Raw genomic sequence first — 17060 nt, forward strand, 5'->3', positions numbered from 1 at the left:
TGCAAACGTACGCTGGGTTAAAACAACTGTGAAAACACGGGCTAGGACGGGTATTCAGGAGACTGAACTAGATCCCTGCACTCATCCCGCGTTTGCAGCAAAAATGCCATTCGCAACACTCTGCTGCTTAGCCGCACCCCGCAGAGGGAGGCAGAACATTTCACAGATGATCTAGTGTTTTCAAACTAATACCATAGCATACCTGCCCTTTTTTCTTTTGTGGGTGCAACCGTAAGGGCAAAGAAACAGGTTTTCTTCATACAGCGCTCCGAATCTCTGCCTGGGAAGGTGTTGCCTGTCAAGTGTTTGTACTAATCTGACCCAGATCAATAAATAAAATCTATTGTCAATGAGTACTTGCTTGAATAAGTAATTACAGGAGGGAAAAGCTAGGCATTCCGTTAGTATGCTTTTTACTACAGAAACACATTATTTACAAGTGGTATAGCTTACATGGAGACATTTTAGAAGTCCTAAAGCCAGACAATAAGAAGTCAGCTTTATAGCAGGAATTCATCTTCTAGTCATAACTTTTAGTGTGTAAAGAGAGGCTTATTTTTGCTCCTTAATGTTTTTAGGTTTGGTTAGAGGTTCATTAAAGTACTTCAGGAGTTACAGTCACTGAAGTAAACCCCTTTCTTTAGAAGAAAAATTGTTTCCAATCGAACTAAGAAGAAAGAATTTCAAACCTAGACAATAACTATTTTGGTACAGCTTTTGGGCTCTTCTTGAATAGATACTGATCAGTTTACAGCAGACACTCTCAGTGTAGAGTGCCTTCTTTTGGCAGAGCTCTAGAGGAAAGGAGGGAGTTGCTACTTTTGATTACTTCCACAGAAATTTGAAAGAAACAGAAGAGAAGAGCCAAGAAACCAGAGAACACATATTAGTTTCCCTCCTAATCAGCTAAACTGCTTTTCAAGGAAGTAGTAGAACCAAGAAGTGCCCTAACCTGAGAAGAGTTTTTACATGACTATCTTGCTGAAGTGTTTTCAATGCGAAACAGGGTGCTACAGATTGAGCGCTGAAGGTGTGGATTTCAGTATTCACTGATAAGTATTGCTGTGTTGGAATTAGCATGAACATGTTACATAGGGCGAAAATATACATTGTTTTGTTAACAGCATAGTTGTGGCGCTCATTATGTAATACCAAAAAAAAATTGTTTATGTAAACATAGACTGTGTCTAAATGTTGTTACAATTGCAACACAAACCACCAAAATGCCTTTTAAATGTAGATTCTTTTTAGTGGCAGTCCAAGCCATGAAGATGAGAAGTTAGAAAGAACAATCTAGTGTTCAGACAGAAATCTCAGTGTCTTGAAATCTATGACTTTTCTGAATTCCTTTCGTCTTTTAAATGAATTGCAACCTCAGAAATTTGGAATGTAATTGCAGGGATACTCTGATAATTCATATCAAGAGATGACAGAAATGTAGGGGGCGTCCTGGAATAGCAGGCTTACAGGGTGACCTGGCCATACACCTTGGTTACACCGTGGGCTTGGGGCTGGACCGCAGGAACTAGCAATGTTTTCCTCACCTTCATGGAAAAGCTAATCTAATTTGGTTCTCTTGTCAGGCCTGCAGTAGGAGGGAGAATGGTGGTGGGTAAGTGTTACTATTAATAAAGCATGAGGTTTTTGTTCTCCCAGTACTTAATTTGCAGCATTCCCAAGAATGCAGATGCCGAAGTTTCACAGTGAAACTGACAAAACGCCTTATTCGGTTACTTTTTTCGAATGATCTTGGAGAAATATTCAGATGTTACAGTAATCAATGGATAGCACAGAAACAGGTGGGAAACCATTACCTACTGAACAACGATGAATAAGTATAGAGCTTGGAAACATTTCTGGGTTTGATTTGAACTTTTACTCAGTTATAATAAATGGAGTGCAGAGGGACCTGAGCAATCCACAATGGAGAACTAACACAAATTAATTCTTATTTCTTATGTAGTAGCTGTCGTTGAAGAGGATCTTATTTGTTAGAATATATAGAATATATATCCAATCTTGATGTGAATTTCCACTGAGAGAATCCACTTTAATTCATAGTAAATTTCTGCAGTGATGGTTGCTTATGGACTGCATATTAGGTAAGAGTAAGGGGTGTGGAGGTTGGAAGAAGAGGGAGAGTAAGTAGGTGGTGGTGCAACTTTTGCCTCCTCTAGTGGAAGATGTGACCAACTGGGCAAGTATCTCAGTGCAGACACCACTGGATCCTTAGTAACTGCCTTGGGTACAGGCTCTGATTTGAGCTGTGGGCTAAGCACCTCGATGCAGATGGTTCGCTCTTGACAGATGTTTTGTTTCAACTTGGTGTCAGTTCCTAACTGTTATGCTCCGTGGTTCTCAGCAGCCTGTCAGAAATCTGCCCTATGTATGGACCTGTGCTTCCAGCTCAGGATGCAGGAAGGACTCTGAGCCAGATGGGATATGCAGTAGAGGAGTCCAAGGGTGGTTTTTTGGAGCAGGGTTGTGTGGTAAGAGAGTAAGGAGTGGTAGAAGCACGGCTCGAGATCCTGGTCTGTGGCATGAAAGTAGCAAGCACGTGCTTAGGTCAGGTCCCAGGTGGAGGTGCGGGAGAGAGGGGAAATGCTGGGTTTTGAGAGCTGGAGCTGTGTGCTGCATTAGTAGTGGGAGAGATGGGTTTGAGATCCTACTTCAAAGAAGCAATAAGGAGGACAGGTAGGGTGCAGGATGGTGTGGGATGTTACAGTGCGATAAAAGAATGGGGAAGGTGAAGTTGGTCCATGATACTTTGGTCCTTTTTTTGATTGTGAGGTAGGCAGAAATTGTTGTGGGTATCTTCTGTGTTAAATATTCTGCTGTTAAATATTAATACTTAAAACCTCTACATAAAACCTATGCAAATATGATTAAAGGGGGAAATAGTATAAATATAAATTATATTTCTATTATTTTATAAAATAATAGAAATATAATTAAAGAAAAGTATTAAAGAAAAAATAAAAAATAATTTAAGGAAAATAAAATTTAAAGATTAATTAAAGAAAAATATAATTAAAGAAAAGAAAAAAGAAAACACTGTAGATGTACTTCACCTGGGCATGTTCAGGTCCCAGGTATAGAGCTGTGAGTTGCTCCTGCTGTTGGAAGCACTGGTGGGTGCTCCAGCAACTGTGGCAATGTGTAACAAACTGAAGAGCCTGACACCATTAACATTTTTTTCAGCATGAGTACAAGGCTGATCAAATTAATTCTAAACTGTCTCTTTGATAAAATGCATAGTTTGAATCCCTGCATTCTATAGTATAAGAACTCTTTTGTCATCCTTTAATCATATTCACAGATCTTCCCTGAGCTTTCTTCATGTTGTCACTGTGCTTCTTGAAGGCTCTGTGTAAGTACTAGACACAGCATTTGAACAGTGATTGTATCTGTGTCAAGTACAAACATAAAATCTCCCTGCTCCTCCTTGATGTTGCTGTTTACGTATCAGCCGTTGTAACCAGTCTTCTGCTGAAAGCTTCTGTTCAACCAGTTATTACCTGACATATGTCCCTAGTTTTTTGTCGAAGTTCAGCATCCCTGAAGTGCATGCTCTGTAGTGTGTGTATGGCATGCCGCTTTTGTTCCTGGGTATGCATTTATATTTTATTCTATTGAAGTGCATATCACTGATCACCTTTTTACCAAGCAATGCAGACTGTTTTGTGTTAGTAGCATGTCATCTCCATTACTTGTCAATCTCCTAGCCTTTGTTTTTACCTGCAAATTTTATCAGTATATATTGTACATCCAGGTCACTTTATATATCTATATATATCTCAAAAAAGTCAAATTGCATAATGCCAATGACAGAACCTTGTAAGGCCCACTAGAAATCTCATATAACAAATTAACTATCCAGTAGCCCTATTCTCTTGCTTGAGACTGCCATTCCTGTGGTGAAAGCTGTTGAATGGGCAGTGTGCTCCTGAATTGTTTCATTTCACACCTGTCATTTGAAATCAAATAAATGGTGATACATATTTATATTAAAACATCGCACTGTAAACTCTAGGATCTGAAAACAGGCACACTGGTTGCTTTTTCAGTTCCCCTGTGAAATACAGCGTAGGGTGGAGAGGTGGACAGGTAACCTCTTTAATCCCCACAGCTAAACCTAGCACAACTTGTGAACCCAAATCAAAGACACTTACTGATCATTTATATTAAAAAATACATCTTGGAACCTGTCTTTTTTTTTTTTTATTATTCCATTTGAATATGCTAGAATGATTTTGTATCTAGTTTCTCAATCAGTGTGCTAGGTGATACGCTATATATCTAAGGGTAACATGTCATTATTGCTATCTTTATCAGAAAAAACTTGTGGGCTCATCAAAAATGTCTGAAAAGATGCATTAAATCCTTGTTGACTGTGATAAGTATAATACTTTTCTCCATTTAATATTTCAGTAATCAAATCTTGTATTAATTGTTTTGCTTGGTGCTGGTTTGTAGCTGACAAGCCTCTGATTGCCCAGCTCATCTTGTTGAAATATTGGAACAACTGTATTTTACCTTTTCGGAATTTCTTGAGTGTTCCAAGAATTATAGAAAATTTACACTAAAGGTCACAGGCAGTGCTGAGTTGGATAATCCGTAGGATGCTATTATATTAAGACTTGCAGTCTATGCAGATCAATTCAGCAGGGAGAAAGTTGTCCATCTTGCAAGACGGATGTAAAACAGTGGATGTGAATAATACCTTTTGTTAAATCAGATCCTTTGTGTATGTTGAAAATCTAAAGAAACTTAACAGAAATTCATAATTTAGAAACATTATTGTGTTGGTATGGTAATTTGAACACATAACTTTTTTTATTACACTTCATCCTCAATTCAGTTTTAGGTGTTTTGTGTAAATTATCATTAATAAATGGCTGGCTCACATGCATAGATTGAGTATTTGTGTATCTTGACTACTGCTTAAGCCAGATCTGTTGGGCCTTCTAAATTCTGTTGGGAGAATGCGATATCAGTAATGTAACAGCTGACCAGTGTAACTATGTCAGCAGAAATTTCCACAGATGTTTAAGCTTCTAGTGTAAATGATATTGCATACTTTGAGTGTTTGGCAGTAAGTGTTCATTTCTTCTTGCAGACTGGTGTATCTGTATGCAAGTACTGCTACTTGATGCTTCTGATATTGCTATTTTTACAAGGAAGTTAAGATGCTAATCCAATAACACCTTTTAACTGGGGTTTGACATGAGTTCTCGCTCCCAAACTATTTCAAAAGAAAGACTATTTATTATGGCCACTTTCCCTTTCCCAGCATCTGACTGCAATTCCTTCCCTCCATACGTTCAGTTGGCATGTAACTATACAAACAGCTGATATATCTATTATTCATCACACAGGAAAAGGAACAGAAGGGCAAAAAGTGGGAAGTGAGGAGGGAACTTTCTCAGGCAGTTCTGCTGCTGGTGAAACGGAGTCTTTCTGTCAGCTGCACAGCTGCTTTCTGTCTCCTGTAGTCATTTGCTCCTCACCACATTTAAACCTTCTTGCACCTTCAGCTGCACTGATCCAGCTGTTTTCAGGCTGTGTTCTAGCTGCATGGGATGATGACAACCATTTTCAACTGGTTCTTTTTTCGAAATTGATTATTGGTTATGCCTGCAAGGCAAGGCGATCAGCCCCATGTGTCTTTATATAAGCAAAGCATCTTTATCTGAGCAAAGCTGTGCGCTTGGTTATATTACTTTCCCAACTTTGGCCAAAGTACACTATGCCAGTGAAAGTAACTTTAGATATGTCTTTGCCTGTATATGAGGTTTTGCCAATGCAAATATATTTATCAGAGAATGCTCTTCATCATTTTTATTATCAGTATAATTATGTCAGTAGAAGCGTCTGTGGAGGCTTAAGCGTTTAGTGTAAACTTAGCTCATTTGGAAAAATGAGTGTCGAAAAGGTAACTGTCAGAAAGATTAGTATATGTTTAAATATTCAAATCAAACACCACCATTTTTTTTTTAACCTGAGGTTCCTAAACTCTGACTAAAACAAAAACCTGGTTTAGAAGGCATATGATCCCATCTATACTTGGTTTGTGGGAGTCTATTGATCTGACTAATTTTTTTTTGCATTTGTTTTATTCTGAAAAGCTTTTTTGTTAAGCTCTGCTGATGGCAATAATGGAACAGTTAACTGGACGACTAAGCAAGCCCACAGTTATATTATCAGCAGAATAAAGGCTGTTGAGAAGAATGGTGAGTTTAGGTTGTAAATTTAAATCCCATGTTGGTTCAGTCAAATCTGCTTTTAATACTACTCTTGCTTTTTTAGTCATGTCCTTGTTTTAGGAATAAGGTGCTATTTCAAGGTAAGTAATTTGGAAAATTTTGCATTTCTTCAATCTTTTAAACATTCACAGACCTGAGTGTCTTTGTGAGTCTTCCCCAACTTTTCCTGTTCCTATAGCTTTGCTTGAAATAATGGCTGTGTGTATACCTAATATTGCACATTTTCTTATCATGGCTGGTTGCTTGGAGATACCTCTGCAGTTTGCTTAATACAATAACTTGTCTGTAACAATTTAAGAAATCTTTTCTTATATGTATGTAAAAAGACTATTTTACTGTCATTTGTGCAAGTACACATAGAATATTTCAGTCAGTGTACACTGGCTGAGAAAAGGCTTTGCACTGATTGCCCATGCAGGCAGGCAATCTGGATTGGCCCCCAAATCAAGTTATTTCTGGGATTGTGCTTCATCTGCTAAAAATCAATGGGGAGAGAACCCATTGAAATTCCCAGACAAAATTTCCAGGTGGATTTTTTTCTGAAGATCATCAACATCCAGGCTTCAACCAACATGGCGTATCTTCTGAAATTTCTGCAGACGGGGGTCATCTGTATCTGGTAACAGGCTCTGGGCTGGAGGCTGATATAATCCTAGCTGAATTCCTGGCTGTGCCCACGTTCAAGACCTACAAGAAGAACAACTGGGACAGTTCCGGTACATGTTTCAAAAAGAGTGATGCATGTTTTCCAACCTTCAGTTCCCAATTAATCTACTTCTTTCCCAATCTCCAGAACTTCTAACCTTTCTGCACAGATATATCTTGGGATCTACAGAAAGTCCTCCAAGGGACTGGAGAAGGAAACAAGAAAGAAGAAAACTGTGCTGTAAAGGTAGCTGATACTGTCTTTTTTTTTTCTAGCAGGGATCTGTTGTGATCCTATGTAGCGAAGATTTTTAATTTCCCATGGTTAGTTTTACAGAAGCCTTTCACAGTCCCCGAGATTTTTATCTACCACAGGGAATTTGCCCAGGAAATTCACATCTGGCAGTCTGCTGTATTAGATTAGTATCTAGAAGTTGGTAAGTGTATTCAGTTTCATCCCTAGATCGCCTAAGATGATTACACATTCATCTCCAGTCTCAGGCAGTCTTATGAAAATAATTGTGGGTTTTAAAAGCTTCTGAAGAAAATAGCATTTCACTTGTTTCGTTATTGAAAAGCAGTGATTGCTGTAGTGGGCTGAAGACTCATCATTTTCCTGCTGGTTTTGAAGGAACTTCTTAAGGGAAAAAGAAGAGGGCTTCTCTGACAAGGGGGGGCGAGAACTTTCGAATTCTTAATCTCCATACTTGTGTCATTACAATGTGTTTGTCATTATAAGATAAAATAGGTTTGTGGGTTTTTTCCTTCTGAGAGGCATTTTTAGAGTTCCGCCAAGATCACTGTTTTATATCTGCATGAAATCCTTATTGGTATGCTCACTTCAGCAACAGAGAACGTCTCATTACTAGGAATGGGCAGGCATTTAGTGGTGGCAATACATTTCCTCTAACAGACAAAAGAAATATGTTATATCGTTTTTTTCCAGTAACTGCTGATTCTATTATCCTTCTTCCTTTCTAAAACTATTGCTTATGGAGAAAATATAAATTATTTTTTCACTATTCTTCCTGTTTGAAATGGATTTTCATTGTAGAGTCAAAGCATCAGAAATGGAAAAATGGATTTTTCTAGATATTTGACACATTTTCAGCCAGCCACCATATTTTTGTCAGCTTTTCTGCTCTATTAATGTTATAAATTACTTTTTCAGCTTTTCTTGAAAATATTTTAAAGGAAATCAATTAGTTTCCTTGCTCTATTTACAGCTCATTCACAGAAGTGAGTGCAAAAGTTTTTTGGGTCATCAATTTACTAATTTTAATTATACAAATCAGATAGCTATGTTACGGTACTTAAATCAAGTCTACATAATTAAAATTACAGTAACTTGTTTATTCACCACACAAAATTGTAATAAACTATTTAAGTTTCAGGATCCACTTTAGTTTTGTCTTTAAGGTAAAATTATTAGAAAGGTACTCTGTTCAGTACTGTGTTAAAAGCGGTTTCCAAAAGTGGGAAAAAGCAACTGCTGTGGAATTTGATCAACAGTATATCCAGAGCTTGAGACTATTAATTGTGCAGCGTCAGGCTCGAAGAGTGGGAAGTATGTAACTAAATGTAGAGGTCTACGTTACAGATGTCTGCGTCTCCTCTCAGCTGCCTCTGCAGTCGGTGGAGATCTAGTCAGTGTAGTCAGGAATCTAGGACGTGATTCATCTCATTTTACAGGAGAAATCAAATTAATCAACCCCTAGAACCGTCTGTTTCTCCTCCACTGACTATAAAAGGAGCCTGACTAAGTCAGTGGTGCATGTTGTTTCTGTAGGCATCTAAAATTAGGTGAGATAGATTCCACACAGAGTACGTTGTGCGAGGGATGGAATGTCTGTGATTAATGCCTAATTAGCAGTGGCTTTTTAAGTGGTTCTCAAGTAAGAAGGTTGGTATAATGACAAGACTAGAGAAATTATACCAGGATTAGAAAATTGCATGAGCTTGATCCGCATTTCAAATGTATCTTGCTTATTGATCCAAGTGTTGAAATTAGCCCTTTTATCTTCTAGGAGGTACAAGTTTGTTCCTATGAGCTCGTTACAATGACTCGGAAGTCTTGGCTCTTCCTTATGACAGTACCCCCATGCTGTATGGCCTATAATCTTTGTTTAGAGATGTGACCTTTCATAAAGTTTCTTTCAGTTTAGCAAGCAAGGCATGTAGCTGTGTGTCTCTGAGTCTGTGACTTATCTTTATTTACCACTTGTGTAATCCTCATCTCATTGACAAAATTCATCAGCAATTATTGATTCTTTCAGGGCATTGACTTCAAATTCAATAGTAATACGGAATAGTAATATGACCTACAATCAGTCCTGTTAAAACACCATGAGAAACGCCTATTAGATCAGTATTCTCCATTTATACTTAAATTTTGAAGGGTCGATAATGTGGTTTCTTATCCATTTAATGTATCAATGATTTTTTTTAGTCTTCTAATTCATTAAAATGTGTATATAGTACTTCATCAAATGTGTTATACCTAAGTAAGATTTGCTTTTATCAACTAAATTTGTAATTACATGTAAAAGCAATATGCTATTTTTTTATATGCTGGTTGTTCTGAATTAAGTTTCCTTTAGGTTTTTAATTCTGAGTTCTGAAAAATATGGCTTCATTTTTTTGTTTGGCATCAGTGACACCTGACTGGCCTATAATTGCCCACGTCCTTCTGTTTTACCCTTCAATACAAGCACATCATCTTCAATACTGAGCTCTTCAACCAGATTTTTAGACATACGTTACCTGAACTTGCTGGCCTAAGAAAGTCTAGCTTTAAGAACTCGTAGAAATCCTCAGCTGAAGTGAATTGCTTTGTCCTTTTCTGCACAAGAACCAAAAAATCTGCCATTTCCATTCAGTGAGGAATCAGTACCATTAATTGGTAAGGCTCCTCCGTATTTCTCATGTTCCTTATTTTTAGGTAAAATATCAAGAAAACACGGTTGTGTCATTCATTTAATGTATTTTATTGATGTAATATTACAAATAAACCAACTATAAAATTACAGTAGTTTCCCTCGTTTGTTTTTTTAATTGCAATAAAAATAAAGAGGTTGTACAACTTCTGAAATCCTAAGATAGCTGGTTTTGTTTATTGCAGTGTTGGAAGGGATCCTGTTGGGCAAAGGGAGGGTTTGCTCTGTGTTCTGTTCTTAAATCTATGCAACCTTTTAAAAAACTTATTAACAGGTATCTAATATTCGTTGCTTTCCTTCTCCCGGATTGCCCACATTGCTGTTGAAATGCATGCTGTATTATCTAAAGCATGTCTCATTTTTGCTTTTTTCTGTCTCTTGTCTTTCCTTCTGCTTTTCAGTGTACACGATTCTGTCTAAGGTGCACTCTGATCGGAATGTATACCCTTCTGCTGGAGTTCTTTTTGTTCATGTTTTGGAGAGAGAGTACTTTAAGGGGGAATTTCCTCCTTACCCAAAGCCTGGTATGGGATGCTAAGATCTTCCATATTATATAAAAATGTAAAAGAAAAAAACGTTCAAAAAAAATTCAAGTCTATTTAGCATACCTTACAGTTCAGCAAATAACATACAAAGGACAGTTTTTAGTTTCTATTGAAATATCTTCAAATGAAATAAAATACATGGTCCTACAAGTTTAAAATGTTCTGGTTTGTGATCATCATTTGTGAAAAGGTGCATATAATTGTGTATTGTGAAAAATGTACTTAATAATTTGGGAGGGCCTAATTATATGATATATAATCTCAGACATGATATATCTGAGATTAGGAAGTATACCTTTTCTTCGCTTTCGCATTAAATATGAAATCGTGGAAGTTTAACAATTATGTCTGTTAAAAATGCCATTTATCTGACCACTGTTTCAGACGTAGTATGTATCAGGCTATACGAAGGAGCACTTTGAAAGCATGTAGTAAACTTGAGACAAAATAGAAGATTAAAGCAAATATGAGACTACATAATGATGTTTTCTTTCATTTAAAACAAAAGCTCCTTTGGATTCGGCCTTCTTCCTATATTTAGGAACAGTTTAATGTTAGTAAGCAGTTTGTTTTTAGAGAAAGAGCCATGATTTCCTAAGTATGGTGATTTGACGTACACCAAAGGATTGTTCATTGGCAGGTTAGAATATGTATAAGCAATCGACGGGGGGAAAGAGAGAACATTCTGCCCCACATGCTTATCAACAATGAAAAGGAATAATAAATATATAAATATATCCTATTTATATAAATGTAACTGTCCTATTTTCCTATAAAAATAAGAAAAACCTATAATAAATGTACAGTGCACATGTAATCAAAACCTGTTTCATTAATAAGCTTTTGAATTGATTTGAGAAGTACTATTTTCAAAAATCACTTTAAAGAAAAAATAAGCTTCTGTTAGCATTGGTTAAATTTTGTCATGAATAAACCCAAATGTTTTAAAAATTTCCTCTCCTTGAAAAATGGATGTTTTTCCTGACGTGTATACCTGAATCTTCATTTCATGTAACAGTGACTGGCAGAGTGAAGTTTGCCTCTGTCCCAGTTTTCTCCCAATTTCGGCACATAGATGGAAGGAACCTGGAAATTTTACTAAAGAGGGATTGTCTTTCGAATCCTTACAGCCCCAGCCTGGCTTGACATTCATGTGATTCAAAGGCAGTAGGAATCTGATTTCAGATACTGCTGAAATTGTTGTACCCGTAGATGATTGTGATCATATCAGAAATTCACTGTAAGGCCAGCTGTTACCATGGTCCTTTTATTTTTGTCTGCTGTGCTGGATCACTAGCATAGCCTACCTTGATGAGGGGCAAACCAGAATGTATCACAGGCAGCTTTCAGATTTTTCCCCAAATCACTTGTGATGCTGGGAATTTTATTATGAATGCAATAGATTCGATTACTGGGATGTTCCGAGAGAATTGCGGGGAAAGTTGCATTGCGTCCTGGTGCTGGTTCGGTGTGGTTTTGGTCCCTTTCACCCACAGCCAGATGTGTAAATGCATACCTGAAAACTAGTTACCCTTTGGCAACAGGTCTCAGTCTCTTTGTTCCTCTCTGGAGGAGATGACAGCTGTTCTTTCTTCACTGGGCTCAGTTTCTGCCTTCTGTGCCAGCCTGCCTGTCATCTTCTCTTGTCACTTGTCCTACAACTGCTGCTGTTGCCATTTCAAAGCCAAGTTGGAGGAGTGCAGTGCAGAGGCGTCTGCACAGGCTCAGAGCGGATTTGCCCGAGTTCTGTGCCTCACCTGTAAGGTGCTCACGCCTCAGTGGTGAGGATCTGGTAGTGCTTACAAAAGCTAAAATAAACAGAAGTCAAATCTGGCCATTTGTAAGAGTATCAATAAGAACCATGAGAACTGTTGTACTGGTTTAACTTTAGGGGCTTTTAGAGATTGCGTCTGGACCATTGTATTTAGTGGCTGTCAGTGGATCCATTTTGCAGGAATGTCTGGTCCTTTTTTGAATTAATTTGTTCTCTGAAGAAAAACTACTGCCAGGCTGTTGGTGCTGAAGACCTGTATGTATATCCTGATGCTAAGAGAAGCTTTCAGACATTGATGATTACACAGCCACTCTTTACAGTAAGCCTGCCCAGGTACATTGGGTCTCCAGAGCCATTATTAAAAACTTAAATAAAAGAAGATTTTGGGGGGAATTAAAGGACTGAGACCTTTGTGCATTTGTCAGTAAGGAGGTTAGATGCTTCAATTCTAGGCAGAACTGAGCTCTAAAAATCAGAGCTACTAATTAATGAGTGCAAGCACACAGAGTTAGCCAGGGCTCTAAGAAGCATATTCATCTCTGCAGTTGGTTACACTTTTCAGATATGAATTTCTTAATACTTACAAGTGCAGAGTAGGAGTTCACAGATTTCTGATATGGTGAAGGTTAGCATTTTTTTCCTTTTTTTTTTTTTCTTTTTGGAAATGTTTAGAAGGCATAACTGGAAGACGATAAAATTTTCTAATGGAAACATCAAAATCGAAGTGTATAGTATTTTCTTGTAAATACTCTAATATAATTTTTCTTATCTAGGTGAAATAAGTAATGATCCTATAACATTTAATACCAACTTAATGGGTTACCCTGACAGACCTGGATGGCTACGCTATATACAAAGGACACCATACAGTGATGGAGTGCTGTATGGCTCACCAACTGTAGAAAATGTGGGCAAACCAACCATCATTGAGGTATTTTCTTTTAAAGGTTCAAAAAGATGTATTTTGTTTTAGAGTTTAAGATTCAGAATTGCCAACAAGCATTGCCTCTTTTTTAAAAAAATTAATTACAATTAAAAAAGACAAAAGATTATAAGGCAGGGACAAGGACTTGTAACATTAACATTTTTTCTTAGGTACCATTGTGTCCTCTTTTGAGAGAAAGCCAAGTTGTATGACATTTCATATTTTACTTTTAAGGTATAACTAGTAAATAGCAATAACCAGTTAAGCTTAATATTCCTAGATGAAATACCTTTAGATTCTTGCCCTTCATCTTTCTAAGAGGTGTTTCATTTCAGTAAATTATTAAAGTTATAAAGTTATATTTATTATATATTATATATTATTATATTATAATAATAAAGTTGTACTCAAAATATAGGGGGGGGGGAAACTTTGTAAACAACTGTACTTGAAGAATATCTGAGTTCTGAACTTTGTAACATTGTACCCTAAATATGGGCCAGACTTTTCCCCACTGGAAAATATAGTGTTCAGTCAATAAACAGGTTTTGGGTTTTTTGTGTTTTGGTTTTTTTTTTTAATTATTTTTTGTGAAATATTATCTGGTTCATTATTCATGTTTATTGATATATGTAATTTTAATTAGCACTTACATGTATTTAATTCTATTCTTGTAAGTGTAACAGTGACAAAACCCACTACTTTATTTTTGACAATTAGCTATCCAAAGATTTAAAAGCGCCAATTATTCACTGAGCAGCAATTGAAAGGAAAAAAGGACTATATTTTCCACCATGCATATCATAGACAGCAGACTGAATCAGACACTTTGTGGTTCAGTGTTAAGGAAAATCTGCTCATTAACTTGCTCCAGCCATTTTGCTGCTTCAGCAGTATATTTGTCTTAAACCCTTGATGAGTTTCTTTTTTTTCTAAATTGCATTTGATATAGTTGTTCTTCCTCAAGAATGACATCTCTAAATGTTAACTTATACTGTAGATAATTTCACTCATGCTTAATATATGATTCAGTTTTGATTTCAGCAAAACTAATGACATCTGTAAAATTAATCATGTGCAGAAGTACTTGCAGACTCCACTTAGCTTTCTGTAGAGGAAACTTATTTAAAATTGCCCTTTTTTAAGATGGCATGTGCTTTTAGATTCTAGGATCTATATCAAGATCTCCATTATAAGCATGACCCCAAGCCTATATTTGAACTAAATACAAATTAATTCTTTGCAGTCCCCTCTCAGATGTGGCTTATAAATTAATTCTGTAATACGTGAAGAGTGCAGATAGCATTCGATCCACTTCCTAGTGCCATCTGAGAGGAGTGGTTGCATATTCCTGGCCTGAATATGACTTTGATCATGTCGTAATTCCTGAGGGGATGTCAGGGGTAAGTCAATTAATTGGAGAAGACCTCATGATTAGAAGAGCCTAACGTTATGCATAGCACTACAATAGAGCAGGTAACATGCTTGAGTTCAAGCTCCTTTGAAAGCTGTGCAAAGGCGGTTTGTTTGAATGAATATTCAGTACAGAGGCAATCTCTGCCACTGTGACTGTTACTTGGTACAGGTGCCTGTCCACATTAGCAACTCTCACTGCTGGCATGCAGACTCAAAATGTGTACTGTCGTGTTCCTGTATAGAGCTTGTACAACCAGAGAGTTAGGTTTTCTAAGTATTAATGTTTAAACTGCTGTTGAAACAACCCTTTGAAAAATTAACAGAACTGAGGATTTGAAAAATCTCAGGAATTCATTTTCTATTAATTTTATAATGAAATTGTTACATTACATGAGATGTAATTGTGTCAGGTAAGCTTTTCCCTCTACGCTTAAATGAACCCACAGAAGATATTCCAGAGCATTTTTCTTTTTCATTTAAATCCTTTAAAAGAAGTGCAATATCTATTTTGTTTGTTTAATAATCAATGTCACAATGCTTTGTAGCTCTGTTTGCTGAGAAGCAACATAGTTCTGTCACTATTGCCACTCCTCTGCCTCTCCTTGGTCTCTGAAATGAATTGACTAAAGTCTAAAATTAGGAAGAAAGTCTTTTTCAATTTGTTTCATGAAAGATTTATCACCTTTTTTTCAGGCAAAAAAGAAGTAGAGAAAATAATACATAATTATACTGATATCCAGCTTCATTCTGTATTTCTTATGAACGAGCACTTAATCATAGTACAACCTCGGAGTACAGTCACCACTGAGGAGTAACCACTTGTGAGCATTTCAGGCATCCTATACATTTAAACTATAAGATTGGTATCCTTACGTAATTTGATCATGAATCACAGAATCGTTTAGGTTGGAAAAGACCTTTAAGGTCATTGAGTCCAACCATTAACCTAACACTGCCAAGTCCACCACTAAACCATGTCCCTAAGCGCCTCATCTACACGTCTTTGAAATACCTCCAGGGATGGTGAGTCAACCACTTCCCTGGGCAGCCTGTTCCAATGCTTGACAACCCTGGTGTAAGCTTCCAACAATAAGAGTCATGAACGTTGCATCTACCTACTAGTTTTCAGTTCCCCTACAGTTACAGATTCCATGATTTTTTTAAAAACTACTTGTGTTGGAGCAACACTTGTGAATCTATTCATGTAGTATGACTTTAATGGGGCTAGAGCTAAAACTAAATCCCAATCCCAAAGATTAGAATTGCTGGGATTCCAACAGTCTTTCCTTTAAATATCTCCATCTAGTTTAGTTCCCTAGGAGCTATCAATGAATGTAGATCTTACGGTATTGGTGGAGGGTGGAAGGGGAAATGGAGAAACCAGTCTTTGCTTATGGTTGTTCTTAAAGATAGCAGAAAAGAAAGAATACACGTGTATGGCAGAACACTTTTATGTGGACCAAAATGTGTTGTATTCACATATATCCCTTGGATAATTGTATTTGGCTATACACTGGTTGAGAAAATTCCAGTATCCTGACTTGAAGGTAGTGCTGCATCAAATAAATTGATCTTACCTTTCACATTTTATATGACTGAATGAATGTTCATACATTTCAAAATAAGGAGGCAAAGCATTTAAAAGGTGATAAGTATTTCTAAATTATCAACTTAATTTTCATTGAAGTTTCATTTATCTGATTTTCATATTTGCATTGTTGTTTTGCAATCATATCTTTTTTTTTTTTTACTCTAGATCACTGCATATAACAGGCGTACCTTTGAGACAGCAAGGCATAATTTGATCATTAATATAATGTCAGCAGAAGGTATGTACGGAAAATAGCTGGTTGTGTTTTGAACTGAATAGCAAAAACATCTTATGGGCTCCTATTCTTTTAAGATTACAAAATTAATGTAAAATAGTTGTCTGGTGTTCAAGCCAAATGTGGGGGCACAAAGGGGAAGTAAGAATTTTCCCTCTTTTGATTCAATTTGTTATTTTTACCTAAATTATTTCTGTCAGGTAAGACTATTATTCCTCATTCATTAAAAGAAAAGCATGTTTGCTTTTTCTATAATTAATTTCAGTTTTTTTCCCTATCTTTTCAAATGGACCTTACATGAAGGATTTTACTCTCTTTCTGCCTGTTGTTTAGTTTGCCGGGCTCTGCATGTTCTTTATGCAGAGAACAATCGTATAGGCAGATTCAGAAAACAGATTATGGCATCTATGGACATTTCAATTAAAAAAAATTGAATAGTTTGTGTCCTTAAAATTAGTTCTCTTCATCATATTTATATATCTATGGAAAAAATTTCTTTACTGAAGAAAATTCTTTACTGAAAGAGTGGTTAAACATTGGAACAGACTGCCCAGGGAAGTGGTTGAGTCACCATCCCTGGAAGTATTTAAAAGACGTGTAGATGAGGCGCTTAGGGACATGGTTTAGTGGACATGGTGGTGTTGGGTTGACGGTTGGACTCGATGATCTTGGAGGTCTTTTCCAACCTTAATGATTCTATGATTCTATGATTACAGTCCGGAGTATT

General features: G+C 36.7%; 1 protein-coding gene across 1 annotated transcript in view; it reads left to right on the forward strand.

The window, feature by feature from the left end:
- Window positions 1-6130: 6130 nt before the first annotated feature.
- The window catches only part of SGCE (sarcoglycan, epsilon), a 23110-nt gene continuing 12180 nt past the window's right edge, over window positions 6131-17060 (forward strand). The window contains exons 1-3 of the mRNA XM_009330505.1: window positions 6131-6233; window positions 12940-13097; window positions 16264-16336. Of these exons, the coding sequence (XP_009328780.1) occupies window positions 12981-13097; window positions 16264-16336 (190 nt within the window). The 5' untranslated portion in view covers window positions 6131-6233; window positions 12940-12980. The remainder of the gene's footprint in view (window positions 6234-12939; window positions 13098-16263; window positions 16337-17060) is intronic.

Source organism: Pygoscelis adeliae, unplaced genomic scaffold, assembly GCF_000699105.1.
Source record: "Pygoscelis adeliae isolate BGI_AS28 unplaced genomic scaffold, ASM69910v1 Scaffold27, whole genome shotgun sequence".
In the NCBI taxonomy this organism is placed as follows: Eukaryota; Metazoa; Chordata; class Aves; order Sphenisciformes; family Spheniscidae; genus Pygoscelis; species Pygoscelis adeliae.